Genomic DNA, 19,659 nt, shown 5'->3' with positions numbered 1-19,659 from the left:
TCAATAGGCTATTAATGCATAATTGTGGACATAGAGGGTTCAATTACTGAGCAGAAGCATGGGTAAAAACAAAAAAAAAAACTTTTGTTTTATGGACCAAGATTTTTTGCAGTTTTCATATTTAATGACATACAAATGGAAAATAAGAAGTAATTTAACTACTGGAATCATGATGCAAATGGGAATGTGAAATATGAACTGCATGTAGACTACTGCAAAATATAAATGTTAAATTAACGATACTGGTTTAATTAGGGCTACATTTAGGCCTAGTTCACTGAATGTATTTAAAACCAATAGCTTTGCAGGTTAACATTTTTTTATGTAAAACATATGATCAGCCTCTAAAATAAGATTTACCATAGAAAAGGTAAATCTAGGTATCTTATATTAGTTCAAATAGCTGTGAGTCTGCAGCGTTATAATGTCTATGTAGGCTGTATCTTTGAATGTGGCCAGTTTAAGTTAATCTATGATACTTTGGGCACATTTTTGACTGAAAATACGTCTGTGGTAAGAAAAATGGGCTTTTACTTGCACTGTCGTGTTAATACTTTCACTTAATTAACGCTATGATCCGAGAAGCATTTTTTTCCACCACAGGGGTGAGTTAACTTAGCCTGCTTTATGCTAACGTACCACCAAATGCAAATGTTACATTATTGCTAGCTAATAAAGCTATATAACCTTAAATAGGCTCCTATTATTGAGGCTTAAATGCTGAAAGGTTTGAGTCAATGTTAGTTGGACGTCAGTGTTGACTAAGCTGGACAGTGATGTTTCGAAATAAAATTTTTACAAAACAAAAATACAGGTTCAAGTACCATTCCTCATAGGATTAAAAGCTTAATTTTCAACACGTCATTTATGGCCGGTTAGCTCAGTTGGTTAGAGCGTGGTGCTAATAACGCCAAGGTCGCGGGTTCGATCCCCGTACGGGCCAAGAGGCTTTTTGCCCTTTATGTTTATAAGCAATAATATTAGCCTGATCTGTTAACATATCGTTTACTTTAAACGCAGAATCACGATGTCAAAACTCAGACGCCGGAGTTATTTTCTATGTATATCCATGTCTGTATAAAAACGTACACTAGATGGCGACAAAGTCAGTAATTCATGCTGCGGTGTTATTAGCAGCCCTGAAAACTCTCACTGTTTTAGCTAACTTTGGACGTCTGTTCAGTGCATAATTAAGTACAACAATGCTGGGAATTACATAATGTCATCAGTGTCAGCACTGTCTGTGAGCACACACACAGTCCACAGAGGTCTAATCAGCCACAAGAAGTAATAATGTGTGTGGGTGGACTATAGGTGTACAGGGGCTAATCATGTCCTCATTCTATTACTCTAAACATATTCAAGCTGTCAAGCTTTAGCAGTTGTCGACTCTGCTAGCTTCAGTCATTATATAAAAACTGTTGTAATAATATCACGGTGAACTATTGCTTCAACTCTTCGAAATGTCCTAAAAATTCAGAGCTTGACCTTAGACCCCCAAATTTCACCACATGCTACCAGACTATTGTTTATATGGATAATCTCCAAAGCTTTTCACTCAGTGATAATAATCGTTTCATGCTGACATTATGCTAAGTCATGTATCTAACTAATTACATAAGTTTTGCAGTTATCAGCTGCAACTCCTTTTAGACATGTTAACAGTTGGTTTTAAAGCTTCATTTGAAACAAATTAGTGTTTTTTTGCAGTAGTCCAGCTCCAGGACAGAGCTTCTCAAATAGACAGCTGCAACACAAATATTATACCATTATTTTGACATCTCCTTTAATCATTCCATACCAAAATATTTAATAAATATAATTATTTGTGGGTGTTGTACTATCATAGAAGACATGCTACAATTTTAAATCAAATAAATCCAGCTGCCAGTTCTTAGAAAACTTTTAATACAGCATATTAAACATCTTTGAAAATGTGGGAACAATAGATGCAGTTTTCTGATGTCTGAGTCCAGAAATTAAGAGAGAAACAAAAGATGAAGTCCAAAATAAGTGACACACATCTTAACCTACTGAAATGTTGAAACGCAGCTAAAGCTACAGTTGGACATTATGTTCTGGTCTCTTTTTTTCATTGAAACAAATTTAACAAAACTATAAATCAAAATTTACATGCAAGTATATTGCCCATCACAGTACAATCCTGTGATATAAACATCTGACACATGTATCCCCTCTGAGGTCACTTTCTTAGCTGGGAAAGTGAGACTTGAGGTGTTCCTTCAGAGCTGGTATGGTGGGGAGCTCTCTGCGACACACGTGGCAGCGGAGAGGTAGTTTCAACAACTCGCTGGTTCCTTCTTTGACAGTGACTCTTCCATCTGTTTCAAGCATCTGAATGACATCTGCAGATAACATATTTGCAGTATTAGACACAATGTATTACTCTGGTACTTCAAGTTAACAACTCTTGCTGTAAAACACTGTGACAGCCCAGGTGTAATCTCTGTCCTGTTATTTGACTTGTCTCTGCGCTCTCTCTTTGCATGCAGGTGCTCATTAAGGCAACTGGGAACACCTGGGAGCGTTCACGTTACTTTTTCCCATGTGCAGCTGGTAGCTCCATCTCTGGATGAACCAGCAGTTTGCTGCTACATCTCACTGCCTGTCTTTGGTTCGGTTATAGACAAAGCTGAGGTCCTAAACTAAGAGGTGAGTCAATATATTTCCCCCCTCGCTAGCAACATATAGATTGTCTCAGAAAATCTCCTGTTTGAGCAACATCTGGACCTTGAATCTCATATTAAAAACTTATTCAGACCTGTTTCTTCCAGTTAAGAAATATTGCAAAAATCTAATCAATACTGTGTGCGTACTTTAATTTTCCCGTTTCGACTATTTCAACTCACTCTTTACTCGTATTACAGTCTTCCATAGCTCAACTCTAAATGGTACAAAATGCTATGGCAAGGCTGTAAACAAAAAACAGTCATCAGTCCCACATCACCCCAATTTTTGCCTCCCTTCATTGGCTTCTTTATCATTATTATTATCATTATGTTGCTTTAGTTCTTTATATTATATATACACATATATAATTGAGCCAGGTCATAACCACCGACATAAAATAAAAGCAATAAGGAATTTGCTCTCACCATGAGAATCCATGAAATAGTCAGTTGTGAATGAGTTCCAGTGTTTTTTGTTCTTTAAACAAGGAGAGTCAAAGTCTTGGCTGATCACATGCAGGTGCACATGACTGTAAAAGAGAATATAGACAAAATATGTTAATTTTGAAGCATCTACATTAGATATGTGCTAACCTCTTCCCTCATGAGTTTTGGGGTGGATGGTGGAATTTGCATTATATGTACCACAGTATTTTTTGCATTTAAAAAGGACTGTACAAATGAATTATATACATTTTTGAATACCATTTTAAAAAACGTTTAGACTGATGTATTTGGGTGACTAACTTATATGTACACCATCAATGAAAGGCCCATGATTTCTGTATAAAACAAATGATACAACACAGGCTGAAACACAAAATATGATTTTCCAGTGATATCGCACAATTCAAACCGTCATCACTGACCTCATACTGGGGATAGCATGGTACCCTGTGCGGAATTGCAGCGAGCTAGCATGCGGGCACTGCTGAATCATCTGGTCAGCAACTTGCTGCATGTGTTTCACCAGGTCGCAGTGTTCGTCACGTAACGCCTTCAGGCTGGAAATGCTCTGCCAGGGGAGGACCAGCCAGTGATAGCGAGCTTTGGGGTATTTATCTTTGATTACCACTACTTTATCATCCTTGTAAACCTGGAGAAAAAACAACAGCATTTTTTCAACGTTGACTGCTGAGTTTCAGATCAGTCCACATCACAAATTTAATTTTTTTTTTTTTTTTTTTAAGAAAAAGCTACCTGCATCTTCGGGTCTTGCATTGAGGTCTTCAGACCTTGGCTCCAATGTCCAAAACTTTCCTGAAATGAATTTAAGGCAGCTATTTTTTTGTAACACACACTTGGACAAGCTCTATAAAAAAAATCCATACAAATAAAAAAAAGGTGGACATCATAAAACAAATTTTAAATACATGCACACACACTTTTTTCACTTACACTGGTTTTTGTGCCTTCTCTGTGGCTTTCTGACACAGAAACCTTCTCTGCCTGTTTGGCTACTTTCACACTCGGGGCCTCTCTGCGGCTCGCTTTGTCCTCTGAGGACGACTCTCGCGGTCTTTTGGTGCCACCGTGAGCCCCAGTGAGATCCTCCTTGAACTGTATAGTGTATGGGTAGAGCTGATTGACAATATGAAGCTGCTGTCCAGGCTTCATTTTGACCTCACTGTCCTTACCCACCACCACAGAGTCTATGGAGGTCGGGTTTGAGCCCAGCTTTGGAGTAAAGGCAGAAGAAGAGAGACAAAGTGGTAAATTTATCAAAACTTAGCACAACAGTTGCTTCATAAAAGCTTCACTCTAATGAAATCAATGTTCCTTATGTTTCTTACCTGTTTAACTTTGACATAACCTTTGTTGCATTCTGCTTTCAATTCAACTGGTTGAGAGGGGATGACATTTGCACAGATTGAAGATTGCTTTTTAATCTTTGACAGAGTCTAACTTAAATAAAATGAAAAATGAACACATACAGTATGAAACAAAATAGTCTATGACAATTAATTAGACACTGTACACAATAAAATAAGCGATGAGGGGACGTAGTCATTTAGACCAATTTATATCATAACTGTTGCAGACAGATAAGGTATGATTGCATTTTTGCACATACAGGATTCAATAGTTTCAATGTAATGATTGAATTCCTTAAAAACAGTAGATGCTAAAATCCAGAAAACTGTTAACTACACAATAAATGTAAAAAGGAACAGGGTAAAATGGTTTCTCTTTAGATTTTGGAAATCATGGAAACCATCCAGTGTATTGTACTGATAAGTATAGAAAAAAACCCATACTAAGTTTTATCAAAAATAAATCCTGCCAACTTCTACCAAAATGTTTTTTGTGGGAATGAAATCAAAACATTGTGCAACAGAAATGCAACACTTTGTTGTCGCTCCCATTTTTCACAAGTTGAAAAAAGACACTTTAGGCTTCACATGGCTGGGCTCCAGATATACATGTTTTGGTCACACAGGATTACATGTGTGAAAAGAACACAGTGTCAGACGCTATCAAAGGTGAGCAGTTGTCCTTTCAAGTCGGTTAACAATGAACTACTCTCAGGTCAAGACCTTTGCTGATGATAAGCATTCAGACTAACTTTCCTGAGACATTTTTTTCCAGTATGCGCAGTATTTCTTTGGTGTGCAAAACAACTGTTGCATCTATGGATTGCGAGGAAGGTTGGATGTACAGCAAAAAGCAAACCAGAGCTGTACACACGCTTAGCTAAGTGTGCTGAAAATGTCCAAACGGTATTACTGTAAGTGAATTGGTGTTTTGTGGTGTGTGTATTTTAGCATGTGTATTTGAATGTGTGTATTGTCATATAAGTTGTGATGTGGTATCTGTAATGTAGTTTGTGTTTTGTGGTATATGTATAATACTGTGCCTCCCATTTTAACATGTGATGTTAAAATGGGAGGTCTGTATGAGCACAACTAAGGATAAGAGTTGAAAAGCAGAAATAGCTTTAAACTCTTTGTGAAACAGTTTCATACTCTGTATTGGAGGTATGTTAAATTGTATTGTCCCTATTAAATAACTTCAAATTCAAAATGAACATTTAATTCATGCAGTCAGCATGCCAATAGCAAGCTACCTAAAAACATCTGGCACTGTGCTGTGTGACAAAACTGCACGTTTTAGAGTGGCCCTTGGTTGTTACCTTGAGTAACACAGCTGTGTAACTCAAGCTGTTTAATCAGTGTCTTTATAAAGGATTATCATGGCAAAGGGCAAGTGCTCACTAAAACGGATTTTAACAGAATAGAGAGAAATAAATATTAAGTTTGCATGTGAAAGTGTTAAATATTTCAGTTCAACTCGTGAAAAATGAAAACAAAAATTGCGTTTATTATATATTATATTTTTGTTCAGTGTGCCGTGCTGCTACATCTAAGGTATGTGTAAAATACTAAACAAGTGCAATATGGCACAGATTTCTGGCTTTAACCAGGCTGTAACAGTCAATCAGGCTGCATCTAATTTACATAAAAATGAGATTTTCTTTAATGTTCACTGTTGATAATCGTCTCACAGGCTACACGGTTTGTATGATAATTACTAGATCGGTTAACGTTACTTTAGAATTCAATCTTGTCTCATAACACTTAACTGGATGGCATTTTTAATAGACTTTCGTGGCATTGTCTCATCTTTTCTCGTTTTGATCTCGTCAGCTAAATGCTAATCTAAACTGAAATGTGTCGTTATATTACCTTGCTGCCGCGAGCATTTTTTGTCTTTAATAGTCGTCTCTGGACCTCGACCCAGGACAACTGAGTGTAGGTGAGGCAGTCGAATTGGTTTATGATTGCCCTCCTCGCTGATAAGCCAGCAAATTGGCATTTTATCATCATTTATGTGGCTATCTTTTTTTAACAGAGTTAACTGTTGAAGCGCACGCTTTGTTTTGGTGACTCGTCACGTCGCAGAGAATAGACGTCACTAAATCAGATTTATTTTATTTTTTATTTTCTTATTTTTTATTTAAAAAAAAAAAAAAAAGAACACAGTGCATTATACAGGCGTATAATGAACACTGAAAAAATGATACTTTTAGTAAATTATCTGAAACAATTTCAAATACATAAAGAGAGAGAGAAAACAAATCAAACAAAACAGTGACAAAAACAACAGTACATATAACGTTAAATTGTACGAGGGAGATTTAAACCAAGACATATACACCTTATTTGTTTTAATTCGATAAAATTAAATTTGAATCAGATTTTGTGTCGAGGCCTTAGGATGAATGTGTTTATATACAGTCTATGGTCGAGACATGTCTTCTAGAAAAAAACTCGGAAAAAAACACATATAACAGAGAGGGACTGGGATAGGAAGGTGTTATTATAATTATTATATTATTATTATTATTATTAATAAAAAAGTAGGTGGAGACTTTAGGGTTAATCCAGTAGGTGGCGGTAATGCGACTCTATGGATGTCAGCGGCCATTAAAACCAAAGAAGAAGAAGAAAGGAGAAGCTTCTGGAAGCGTCTCTGTGAACTGAGCTGTGCTCCGGATTCAAACTACTGTCTTCATTCAAGGTTGGTAAATAATAACTGTAACTACACGTTTTGTTTACACCTGTGTCACTCTACCTTCGTTAGTCCGTCGTGAGAAAAACTGCGAACAGCTAGCATTAGCGTTAGCCGCCGTATTATTGGCTGGGCTAACGTTGAGTAATCGCTAGCTTAAGTACGTAGGGGGCCTGATGGATAAGAAACACGCCACGGTTGTATCTTGAGGTGGATAACAGGTTGTTGCTCATTTATTAGTAATAATTATAAGTCGTAACAACCAACATGTGGTCTCATAAATCGTCGTTGATATCCCCTTTCTTCCAAAAATTCCAATACATGTAACCAAAACAAGCATGACGTGTAAAAGTGAGCTAACATTACGTTATACACTCACTGGCCACTTTATTAGCTACACCTTGCTACATATTTTTGCCCTTAGAACCGCCTTAATTATACTTGGCACATATTCAAGACGCTGCCGGAAATATTCGTCCGAGATTTTGGTCCATGTTGACATGAGTATCAGGCAGCTGCTGAAGACTTGTCGCCTGCACATCCATGATGTGAATCTCCCGGGTCACCACATCCCAAAAGTGATCTTATTGTTTTAAGATCTGGAGACTGGAGGACCTTTGATTTTAGTGAACTCGTTGTCATGTTCAAGAAACCAGTATGTGATGTTTTGAGCTATGTGACATGGCGTGTTATCGTGCTGGAAGTAGCCACCAGAAGATGGGTACACTGTGGTCATTATTGATGATAATAATAACTTTATTTATATAGCACCTTTAAAAACAGAATTTACAATGTGCTTTGACAAAGAGGCAAAGTAGAAGCATGAAGGGTTTTTTTGCAGAGGCAATAAAACTATAAAAGCCAAACGATAATGCCAACTTAAGACCAGACAAAATTTAAAGTAGAATTAAACAAAATAGAAACGATTACAAAGCATAAATAGAAACAATCCTTACCAATAAGAGTAAATACAGTTCAAAGAATATTAGCAGTAAACACAGAAATAATGATACCAATAATAGAATAAAACACAATCAAGACAGAATAAGAGAATTAAAAGATAGATTAAAAGATAAACTAACATAGACAAATCAAAACGGGATGAACAAGGTCAACAGCAATACTCTGGTACATTTTTTTAGTTTATACACTTAACATACTCAGCACATAATCCATAGTATAATTTAAATATTCACATATTAGTGTTAATAGTGATAGTATTTCCTACATTTTTATTTTTACACACTTACATACTCAGCATACCGCACATACTTTATTTTAAATATTTATATACTGTGCTTATTTTTTTTTTTTACTCTTACTCTATTTCTATTTTCTATTTTTGTTTACTTGTACTGGTAATTATTTCTACTTGCAATAATTCTCTATGCTGGCATGAGAGTGACTGTAATTAATCACAATTTCTCCCCGGGGATCAGTTAAGTATTTCTGATTCTGATTTTTTCCCCATTCTGATGCTCGATTTGAGCTTTAGCAGATCATCTTGACCATGTGTACAGATACCATGTGATTGGCTGATTAGATATTTGCATTAACAAGCCGTTGAACAAATGTACCTGTCATTTCTTCTTAGATCAGAGACTAAGTACTGGTAGCCATTTTGGTAGGCTTTGAGGCTTTGAGGCTGTTTAAGAACTGATCTGGAACTGAATATTGAAATACTGCTTGTGTCTTACCTTTCCTTTCCAAGGTTAACCATCAAAGACAAACATGGTTAAGGAAACAGGCTACTATGACACATTGGGTGTCAAACCTAATGCTACTCCCGACGAACTGAAAAGAGCCTATCGCAAACTAGCTTTGAAATATCACCCTGACAAAAATCCCACAGAAGGAGAGAAGGTAAGTAAACTCATAAGCATTTGCAGCTGTATTTTATTGGTATTTATGTAATTTTACTTGCTTAGAATTTTTTTAATGGAATCTTAAAATATAGAGTAAAACCTATCAGGATTTTAGATGTTAAAAAAATGAAATAATGTAATGGGCCAGACAATGTATGTATGAATAGTTTTTGTTTAATCAGTTTTTTGATGGCTTGGTAGATTTGGTACAAGAGTTGAATTTCAACCTTTTAAGTAGCTCTGTATTGCTATAAATGTTGTTGATGCTTTACAGAGAATGTATGTATTTTTTGTTTCTGTTGCTTTGTAGTTCAAGCAGATCTCACAGGCTTATGAGGTTTTGTCAGATGCCAAGAAAAGAGAGGTATATGACCGTGGAGGTGAAAAGGCGATAAAGGAAGGAGGGACTGGTGGCGGTGCGGGCTTTGCATCGCCCATGGACATCTTTGACTTGTTTTTTGGAGGAGGTAGCCGGATGCACAGAGAGCGAAAGGGTATGAGAATATTCAAGAAATAATCACTGAGCTGAGGTGATGTGTGAAGTTTAAGTGTCTGTTTCTGGTGTGAAAGTTTTGAAATTCTACAGTGGGGAGTATTGAACAGTAGCAACAGGGCTGAAACTAATGATTTTTTCTTTATCGATTAATCGGTGTCTTGTTTTGTTGAAGCAACAATCCAAACTACAAAAGCAACAAACTCTCACATTTGGAATCACATTTGGAATCATCAAATTACTGAAGTGAGGTTAGTGGTTAGTAGTTGCTAATTAATTTTCTTTTGATCAATTAATGGACTAATTGTTGCAGCTCTACTAGAGCCCAACAGGTAAATCATATTATTAGCTTATTGTAGCCATCTATATCTAGGTATATGTCAGCTAAACAATGGCAAGAAAGTACAGAAATATCAAAAACTGCTGTTTTACTACCCAAAGAGCAGTGAAACATTTATTTTTCAACTGTAAAATGTCCTGCACTTATTAGTTATTTGAAAAGAAAAAAAAAACAAATTAAATTAATCTTATCCAAAATGTTTATGTTATGGGCTATGAAAAAGAAAATTCATATTGACTGATCATAATTAATTTTAAAAACTCAAATATCAATATTAGAAATACTGAAGAATACTATATCCTGAAGCTTTTTGCAATACACGACTTCGACCGGACAATTTTCATTTTCTCTCTTCATCTGTTTGTTTCAAAAAGGGAACAAAACCAGAATTGCTTGTGCTGTAATGTCCTCTTCATTCCTCCTTCAGTCACATCACAGCCAAAACACAGAGCTGTCAAGAAAACGTGACAAATGTTTTTGAGAATGAGTCTTAACTGGTTGTACATCAACCAATTATCTCATTTGTGACTAATGTGCACTTTGACTAAAAACTATTCTGAGCCTCAAACCAAGAATTAAACATCGAGCTGCTTTTTATGTGTAGCCCAGTGTCATCTTCCATCGCAATTTTTTCTCACTCACATTTCTTGTACAATTGCGTGATGGGTCTAATTCAGGATCTCTAGCAGAAATAGTTTTTTTTTATAAACATGAATAGAGGATATATTAGGCTTCTGGTGAGGAATGGGTAAATATTGCAGGACGGCACTGAACCTGACTCAAACCATCCATTTTTCATGTGTTTATTGGGACCCAAGTTTGATTTGGAGAAAGACCCGACTAAAGACATGGCTACAAAAAAGACCAAAGCTCAACAAAAAAGACTCTAGCAAATGGTGTCAAGCCAACAAGTCATCTGAGGACATGGTGATGCTAATCAAGTAAACAATGGCAACAAAAATGGAATATGCAACAAACGGAAACGAAAGGATTCGCTTGAAAAAGGTCTCGAAGAGAATGGCAATATATTCTCCAGTCATTAAAGGAACAAGCTGACAATCATGCAGAAAAAAGTAGCACTGTCTTCAGCAAAATGGATAGCATTCAGGTTAGCCGGCTCACGAACAAGAAAGATACAAGCTCCTGTGTCACAGAGATGGCAAAGTTATGGGGAAAGCTCGACCACTTGGAGGACAGAGCTGGGCGAAACAATGTGCGGCCATCGCTAAGGAGCTCCCACAGCACTCTGACAAAAATCGATAAACACAGCAGATCTTTCCCAACAACACCTCCAGACTGCAAACCATCTTTGGGCTGCTGTGCCTTACCAACCGACAGGCTATCCTTGAGGGCGAGAGGAAAACTAAACCTACTCTTCCTGACGGCACCCAGCTGCAATTCTTCACCGCCTCGAGCACTGGAACAACGCAAGAACGGCAGGAATACAAGGAGCTCCGTGCTGAGCTCCAAGGGAAGGGGATCGACTCATTCCTTATCTACCTGGCAATTTTGAGAGTGAATAACAAGGGCACGAGGATGTCATTGAACTCAGGAGAGGAGGCAAAAGAATCTCTGAAATCTCTGCTGCAGGGAAGTGTGGGAAAAGACCCTGGACAGGACTCAGGAGGAGACAGATCTGCAGTAAGAGCTTTAACCAGCCTGAATGCACAGACTAACAAGGACGGACAAGTTCACGTCATCAATGTGAAGTTTTCTGTTCATTCTTTCATTAGAAAGCCGTTAAATGCATGTTGATAATGAGTTAAATAAGCGGCCCATTCGTTTTTTAATATTGCTGACTAAATTCCTGATACAATAACTCAGATAATTTGTTAGTACAAGAACAACATGATAAAGATATGTCAGTGAAAAATATATTTTTCATTTTGTGATGATATTCAGCACACCCAAATGCTTAGAAGTCAGTAGTTTGTTTTGGATAACTGATGTTGAAAGTTTATATCAGTTTATGTCAGTTTATTGAGCGCAAGATGTGACATCATCTAAATGATCTTACCACGTATTAATTTTATCAGCTCATACTCCCACTGCACCTCCAGCAGGATATTGGCAAAAACTGGACCCATTAGTGTGACACTATGTTTGGGATGGTAAATGACCATATAAAAAGCAGTCAGCCCTTCAATTCAGAAGGTAGATGGGGTATTGGCATGTCCAAATTTTAAACTATATCACTGGGCATTTGTATTAAGAAGTCTCAGCTACTGGATGGAGGAGGATCAAATTTCATCCTGGTAAAATATAGAACAAGAGTTAATAAAACCAGTAAGGTTAAAGGACTTTTGCCTTACAGGTTTATCTACCAAAAAAATGTTCATTATATTATGGTAAATTAAAATTGTGCTACAAGTGTTTTAGGGCAGTAGAAACATTTGTAAAATTTAAAAACATTAGGTGCAAATCATCTCCATTATGAAACAACAGTCCTCTTTCTGGAGGGAAAGCATTTACTAATAAAACTTGGGAAGATAAAAGTTTTACAACACTTCAAGATATTAATTGGGCTAACAGTGTCCTCAGTTTTCAAGAACTTGTCTCTCAATATAATGTTGATAAACTTTTCGTTTTCTACTTCAGATAAAGGTCAGCCTGTAAAGACTATGGGCTTCTCTGGTCAGATTTAAATGACCGTCCTATTTAAAGTTGAATACAGAATGCTCCAAGACAGATAGTGTCATATATCTATGATAAGCTTATTTTCCCAAAATATATGAATCAGGAAGGAAAGCCTTGGATGGGGATATATCTTAATTGGTACAAGACTCAAGAAACCCAAAGCTTCAGGATATACATCTGAAAATTTGCCATAGAGCATACATTAATGCCAAGAATAAGACATCAGATGGGTACCTGACCCTGACTGCTCACTCTGCCCCCACAGAACTGTTGGCTCCTTTATACATGTTGTATGCAAGCTGGGTTAAATAGTCAAGTGTAATCAGCAATCGGTTGTTTCTGTTTATTTGTTTATGTTGCAATAAAAAGTGATTTAAAAAAAACATGCATTGAGTGTTATATAGCACTGACACTGATAAAAAAAATGCATTGATGAAATCTTATCAGTTGACTTCTTTAATCCAAGAAACAGTAGAGCTAAAATCTGTGATTTGTCTCTCCCCAGGGAAGAACATAGTTCATCAGATAACAGTGACGCTGGAAGATCTTTATAATGGAGCTACAAGAAAACTGGCTCTCCAAAAGAATACCATTTGTGAGAGATGTGAAGGTACTTCTTTTGCTCTGCGACTTACATTTTAAAGCGCTCTTGTTGGTGAACTTGTTAACTAATCCAAGCAGGCCACACGCAGACCCAGCCAGGCCATGAAAAGGCTCTTTGTCCAATAACAAAACCCATCAGTCTTGTAAATTTAATCCAGTCCTCGCTCACCAGGTCACGACAGTTTATATAATACGCAAAACTTGAAGCAAAAATAGCCTTCGTCTTCTTGTCCTATGTGCTGACAGTTTCATTTTCTTGGCAGGTCGTGGGAGTCGGAAAGGAGCTGCACAGATGTGCATGTCTTGCCACGGCACAGGCATGCAGGTCCGCATGCACCAACTCATACCAGGTATGGTCCAGCAAGTGTCCACAGTGTGCCACAGCTGCCAGGGTCAAGGACAGAGAATCAGCCACAAGGACCGCTGCAAAGCATGCGGAGGCCGAAAGATCCTGCGCCAGAAGAAGATTTTGGAGGTCCACATTGACAAAGGTGAGAGTAAAGGAGAGTTTATTTAAATGCACCCGTGACTTACTGAAGACAACTAGTAAAACATATGTTGTACATACATCACCTGGTCACAGGAATGAGAGACGGCCAGAAGATAGTTTTCCATGGAGAAGGAGACCAGGAGCCGGGGATTGAGCCAGGTGATATCATCATTGTTTTGGACCAACGAGAACATACATGTTTCACCAGGTAATTTATTCTCTGTTATCAGACTATTTTGATTCTGGTGTACTAGCAGATGTATTAAGCTGACCCTCTCAGTAGATTTGTTTTTAATTAAAACTACATGTATTTGTAGTTGGCATGCTACTCTACATGGTACCACACTTTACTTTTTATAAGAGTCCCCCCAGTAAAAAAAACCTTTTTTTTCTCAACTTTTTTTCCTGTCATCAGGAAAGGAGAGGACCTCATCATGTCAATGGACTTACAGCTGGTTGAAGCTTTGTGTGGTTTTAAGAAGCCTGTTCAGACGCTGGACAACAGAACTCTCCTCATCACTTCACATCCAGGTGAACCGAATGATTCAATGCACAGCTACAAGTCTTTAATGACAGCAAGTTAAAGGCAAAGCTTTCCCTCCTTTGGAAAATACCAGTATTTTATAGGAAAAAAGCATCAGTTTTACTGTTTCATAATTCAGTGGGGTTTTTTTGTTTTTAATAATTGCTTGGGGGGCTGGTTAGTCTAACAGAAGTACAGTGGTAGACTGATTTCTGTTAGACCAACCAGCCCCTCAAGCAGAAATGCTGTTTTTTCCAGAAATGCAGCTGAATAAGTGCTGCTGATTCCTGAGTGCACTTCACACTGCACTTTACTGTACAGACACTCACTTTATTGTTGCTCCATCGATGTTGATCAGATGTATGAATTACACTCTTTATGTTGATGGTCTTTTAAAGCGTTAAAACGGGTGTGCCGGAAAATTAACCATTTAATAGAGTCTGGTGGGAAATGACAGAATACATCTCATGCCTCTTTTTTCCCTCACATTTCAATCAACTAGAGGCTTTAAAATATTGCTTTTGCGTTGGCAGTTTTGCACGACTAATGTGACCTTTTTTTTAAAAAAAAAATCTTTCCTCACAGGGGAATTGATCAAGCCTGGAGACACAAAATGCGTCTTGAATGAAGGGATGCCGATGTACCGCAGACCTTTTGAGAAGGGACGCCTTATTATTCACTTCTCGGTAAGACGTTTTTCCATATTTTGTTGTCCTCTGTTCCCCCTTTACTCATCTCTTTTATTTTTATTGTACACATGCGTTTCTTTCTGTAAAAGATAAAAAAACATTTCAGCCACATACACACAAACAACTATGCTTTATTCTCTGTCTGAGTCTTTGTGATGTGACGCTTGTCTTAGTGTATGTCTGTTCTGTCAGATTTTTCCTGTTATGCTTTGTCTTACTTCAACAATTAAAAATCATCAAACAAAGAAAACGGCATTTTCAAAAGGGATGCAACTGGACAAACCTAATTTTTACATTTTAACATCACTATTAATCTCTTGAAACCTGGATCATCAGTGTTCTTGTGTCTGCTTTTAGATGCTTTTCACAAGCTGGTGGACCCTTTGAAACTAGAGCAAATTGGTTTGATTTCTTTCAAAAACATGGGGAAAAAGGCAATGACGAACTGGGCAAGAAATGTCCCGCAATTTAGGAGAAATAAGTTAAAAATGACAAGAAAATCACCTAAAGTGAGTTTTAAAAAAAAAGAGGGAGGGATTATTAAAAACTTATCCCAAAAAAAACAACAGGAAAATGCACTGAAAACTATATTTATAACAATTAATAATTGTTAAAATATTTGTAGAATTTTTAATAAAATAAAATATATAAAATAAAGAAATTTCAAATTTTCGGACCATGTCTTGTGAAGATGCTCATTGTTTTTTAAAGAAATCAAATCAATTTGCTCAGGTTTTAAAGGGTTAAACTGAAAAGGCTGAACTGTTCTATTGTTGTTTTAATCAAATTGTTTATGCATTTTTTAAAAAAATTTTTAAGGTGGTATTCCCACAAGCCAACTTCCTTTCCAATGACAAGCTAAAGATGCTGGAGCGCTACCTCCCAGAAAAGCTCGAGGCAGAGCAGCCAGACAGTATGGACGATGACCTCTACATCTACGCCGACCTGGAGGACTGTGACTTTGAGAACAGAAGAAGACACAACCATCAGTACTACTACATGGATGAAGACGACTATGCCAGCACCGGAGGCGTTCAGTGCCAGACATCATAAAAACCAACTGGCCTGTTCTTATTCCAGAAGCCCGAATCCTCATCTCTTAAACAAAGCACCTTTTTGGAAGTTTGTGCACTTTTTATTTAATTATTCTCATAACTATGTTTTCTTTCAAATCGAATCAGTGTCCCCATAGCTTTGATTTTCCATTATAATACTTTTTGGATGGAGTAGAGTATCATGTAGTTCCAGGGTTAAACTTGGATTTGGGTGAGTGGGATTCCTCTTCATCTCTGGGACCTTATGTAACTTTTTTTTTTTTCCAGTCACACTGTGATTAGAGACGAGGGGAATCACAGAGGCTTCAGAAAAACTATTTTCTGAACAAAGACTGCCTGCTTTTATGCATTTACAATAAAACGGATGCCAATATTAATATGAAAATAACCTTTTTATAGTTACTAAATCAGTTGTTGTGAACCACTTGTTGATGACTTGTTCAACCTGTGTGTGTGTGTGTGTGCGTGCGTGTGTTTGTTTGTGTGTGTGTGTGTGTGTGTGTGTGTGTGTGTGTGTGTGTGTGTGTGTGTGCGTGCATGCATGCGTGTAAAGACCCAATCTGCAGATGGTGGTGGACGCGATGTGCATTGAGACTTGAGTAGTAACATTTCTGCTGTTTTACCCTTTTAAGGGCTATTTTATAGACATTTCTTAACAATCTTAAAAATGTGGCAAGAAGATGTGATTTGGGAGTAAAGGAGATCATAATTCAGGCATGACAGTGTTAAGGTTTAAGCCACTAATGTAGATTATTCAAACTAATGTTTAAGTGTAGTTGAATATTTTTCAGCTGCAATCAGTTGTGTGTGACGAGGCCGAGCATTTGTTTTTGTTTTGGAAACCTTGTTCGGAAACGGGAACATCTCGTGTGTCAAATCACAGTTTGATGTAAAATATGGCTGCATAATAATGGCAGGGAATGTATTCAGAAACAAGAGCTCAAACATTATTAAGAAATCACTTAATTTTAAAAAACTGATCAGGGGGGTTTCCCAAAAGCAGGTTATCTTGGTATTTCAACATAACTTTGTGTTCTTGATTGTTTGTGGTTTGGGGTTTTTACTTGGCAGAAAGGTATTCAGAAAACTTTAAAGTCTGCTTCTTTTAACAGGCCTTGATGAAAAATGTTTTCCCTCTTTGAAATTAATTAAGTGCCAAGTTGCACACAAGTTTTACAAAAAAGAGTGATTAATGCCAAGGTTGTTACTGTTTTAAAGGTTAAATGTTTTTGAGATTGTTTCGGGTGTGTGATTTTTAAAATCATTAGAATAATAATTAAAATCTGGAATTTAAATTACAAATTTTAATCAGAGTGGCATAATAAACTTGTTGGATTTTTGCTCACAAGAATTTTTTTTAAAATATATTTTTAGTCTTAATTGTAAATGCCAAATGGGTGGTCGGGAGGTTATTGAGGTACCTAAAATTGGCACACGTCATACCTCATTGAAGTGTCTGCCTGTTTGAAAGCCTTATCGTAACTGAACTTGAAGCTACTTGATAATTTAGGTTATTTGTTCTTATGTTTTTTTTAGTGATAACTTTGCCTTGGTTATTGTAAAACACAACTATGCTCACTCGAAGGAAGATTTCTTTAATTGTTTCACAATTGTTCTTAAAGCAGATGCAAAATAATGAGGACTCATAATGTCAGGGGGACTCAACTCAAATAAATGTTGTCAAGTTCTTGACTGACTGTATGTGTGTTTGAACCAATCGTCTTCTCGTTTGCTTGTGTTTTCTAATTAAATGCAGTTTAATGGTCTCTCTATATTGTTGTATTACTTTGCATGAACGATATTAACTTTTGTTACCAGGCAATCCACTGATATTTAAAATATTCATGAGTATAGTTACTCAAAAAAAAGCCATTCTTGTAAATTCAAGGTTTTGGTGTTACCTTCTCCTGATGATGGTTTTAAAGTGGAAACAAAAGCTTGAAGCTGCAACATCTCCTGTCTTAATTTGGAGTAAATCTTTTTCTTAAAGGTTAAGAAACACTGCAATTCTAAAACAATGGCCTTAAAATGTTTTTCTTCTGCTAACTGTCAGTTGTGCAATAGGACATTAGACAAAAAAATCTAGCAATCACCAGAAAAATTGTTGGCATTGTACGTTTCTGCGAACCACAAATTTGCTACATTTGCATGTTTTTTTCAGAATGCAGTTAATATGTTGGAACTTTTTTTTTTTTAACGTGGTCAGGTTTTGGCACAAAAAAACACTTAGCTGGGAAAAGATCATATTTTGGGCTTAAGGTAAAGGTTTTGGGGCAACATCCCTGGCAGGAAAAGCAGTGATGTGTGTAAAAGAACAGCTGCTTTTTAATTAATTATCCCCGCTGGAAAAACCATGACAGGTTGCTTTACAAAACCTTAATGTTTGGTGTCTGAAAATCTTGTTGTTTTTGGTCTCAAACAGTGGTCTGCAGCTCGGCGGGTGTCTCTCCTGGGTAACACCACATCCACCATCATGTCCGCCTCCTGATGTCAAAGTCAGCTCATCACTCTGGAAACACTGACACGGTATGAAACGTGCAAATGTAACATGTTCATGGTTTGCATAAACTTACAAGGCCAACATTTGGTTTGAGTAATCTATACCAGTGTTTCCCAAACATCTCTTTGAGTACCACATGATGCCCTGCATGTTTTAGATCTCCCTCTGCTGCAGCACAGCTGAATGAAATGATTAGCGTGTTACCGAGCAGCCGCAGGAGTTTATGACGAGCTGATGATTTGAATCTGCTGTGTTGCATTAGAGAGAGATCTGAAACATGCAGAACAAAAGTACTCGAGGAGATCGGGAAACGCTGATCTACTCTATAGCTGAAATGATAACTTGATTTCTCAGTTTTTTTGTATGCTACTTGGTTATTCATTTTGGTAATTTTTCAGCAAAACTGTCAAACTATCCCTGGTTTCAGCCTTTAAATGGGAATATTAACTTCTTTTGTTCAGTCTTCTCAGTCAGTACACTGAATATATGAGCTTTGGACTGTTGGTTGGAAAAAACAATTTCTGAGACATAAACCAAATTATGACTCAATCACTCAAGATGAATGCTGTCAGTATTATTCCCAGCCTGATCTACAAAATACAAGCACATGGCAAGTTCTGACAATGACTTTAAAATAAATGCAGTTTTTGTAGAGACATCGTGTCACGACTACACAAGTGATCCACTTTCAGCCATAAATTTCGAAGTACTTATAATTTCTAAAGTAAACACCTTTGCAGTGTTGCCTCAAGTTAAAATATTGATTTCAAGTGTACAGACAAGTAGCTAATTTTTGTCAAGAAAAAAACAAAACACAAACTGTAAACTGTAAAGATTTTTGACTTTTATTTATAACCATTTTAACATGACTGGCAATATTATATACAACAATAAATATACAAAATAGAGTGTAATGACTTGACATTATTTTGCAACAGTGATATATGGATGGTAGTACAGAGACAGATGACGGGAAGTACCAAATACTTTAGTGCAAATAATAAACACTGGTCGAGTAGCTCTGTTTCTTGCAGGCATACTGATGCACAGGAACACCAATTACAGTCAATGTGACCATGTTAATTACATTTATCATATACACACAGGTTACAGAATGAGTCACAGGAGCTCCATTGAGGTTTATCATCAGTCATCATGCATATTTTAAGTACTAAAATTATTGTAGAGCCACAATTAGACAGTGTACTGAGGTAGCATGCAGGGAACACTGAGGACAAAACAAATCATCTGAGGTACAAAAG

At 36.9% G+C, this 19,659-nt stretch overlaps 2 protein-coding genes and 1 non-coding gene across 4 annotated transcripts; 2 read left to right on the top strand and 1 right to left on the bottom strand.

The window, feature by feature from the left end:
* Positions 1–869: 869 nt before the first annotated feature.
* On the top strand, positions 870–943 carry trnai-aau (transfer RNA isoleucine (anticodon AAU)). The gene has a single exon. It is a non-coding gene; the product is annotated as a tRNA-Ile (tRNA).
* Positions 944–1,885: 942 nt separating this feature from the next.
* Positions 1,886–6,580, bottom strand: aptx (aprataxin). 2 transcript variants are annotated; one of them, XM_042485446.2, is made up of 7 exons: positions 6,377–6,580; positions 4,484–4,530; positions 4,089–4,367; positions 3,891–3,950; positions 3,560–3,786; positions 3,117–3,220; positions 1,886–2,366 (listed from the first exon to the last, which is right to left on the bottom strand). In XM_042485446.2, exons 1-7 carry the CDS (start codon positions 6,504–6,506, stop codon positions 2,212–2,214), a joined length of 1,002 nt encoding a protein of 333 aa, XP_042341380.2. In that variant the 5' UTR covers positions 6,507–6,580; the 3' UTR covers positions 1,886–2,211. The 2 variants fall into 2 exon arrangements, with proteins under 2 accessions (XP_042341380.2, XP_042341381.2); XM_042485447.2 differs by lacking the exon at positions 4,484–4,530 and having other exon boundaries at positions 4,089–4,250.
* Positions 6,581–7,055: 475 nt separating this feature from the next.
* dnaja1 (DnaJ heat shock protein family (Hsp40) member A1) lies at positions 7,056–17,589 on the top strand. The gene is made up of 9 exons (XM_042485216.2): positions 7,056–7,211; positions 8,914–9,065; positions 9,378–9,561; positions 13,043–13,147; positions 13,404–13,631; positions 13,724–13,838; positions 14,046–14,161; positions 14,739–14,839; positions 15,662–17,589. The coding sequence occupies exons 2-9, from the start codon at positions 8,934–8,936 to the stop codon at positions 15,893–15,895; spliced, it is 1,215 nt and encodes a 404-aa protein (XP_042341150.1). The 5' UTR covers positions 7,056–7,211; positions 8,914–8,933; the 3' UTR covers positions 15,896–17,589.
* The last annotated feature ends 2,070 nt before the right edge of the window (positions 17,590–19,659 follow it).

Source organism: Plectropomus leopardus, chromosome 3 (genome assembly GCF_026936395.1).
Source record: "Plectropomus leopardus strain MGB_pleo_1.0 chromosome 3, ASM2693639v1, whole genome shotgun sequence".
NCBI classification, from domain to species: domain Eukaryota; kingdom Metazoa; phylum Chordata; class Actinopteri; order Perciformes; family Serranidae; genus Plectropomus; species Plectropomus leopardus.
This window is presented reverse-complemented; position numbering and strand designations above follow the sequence as displayed.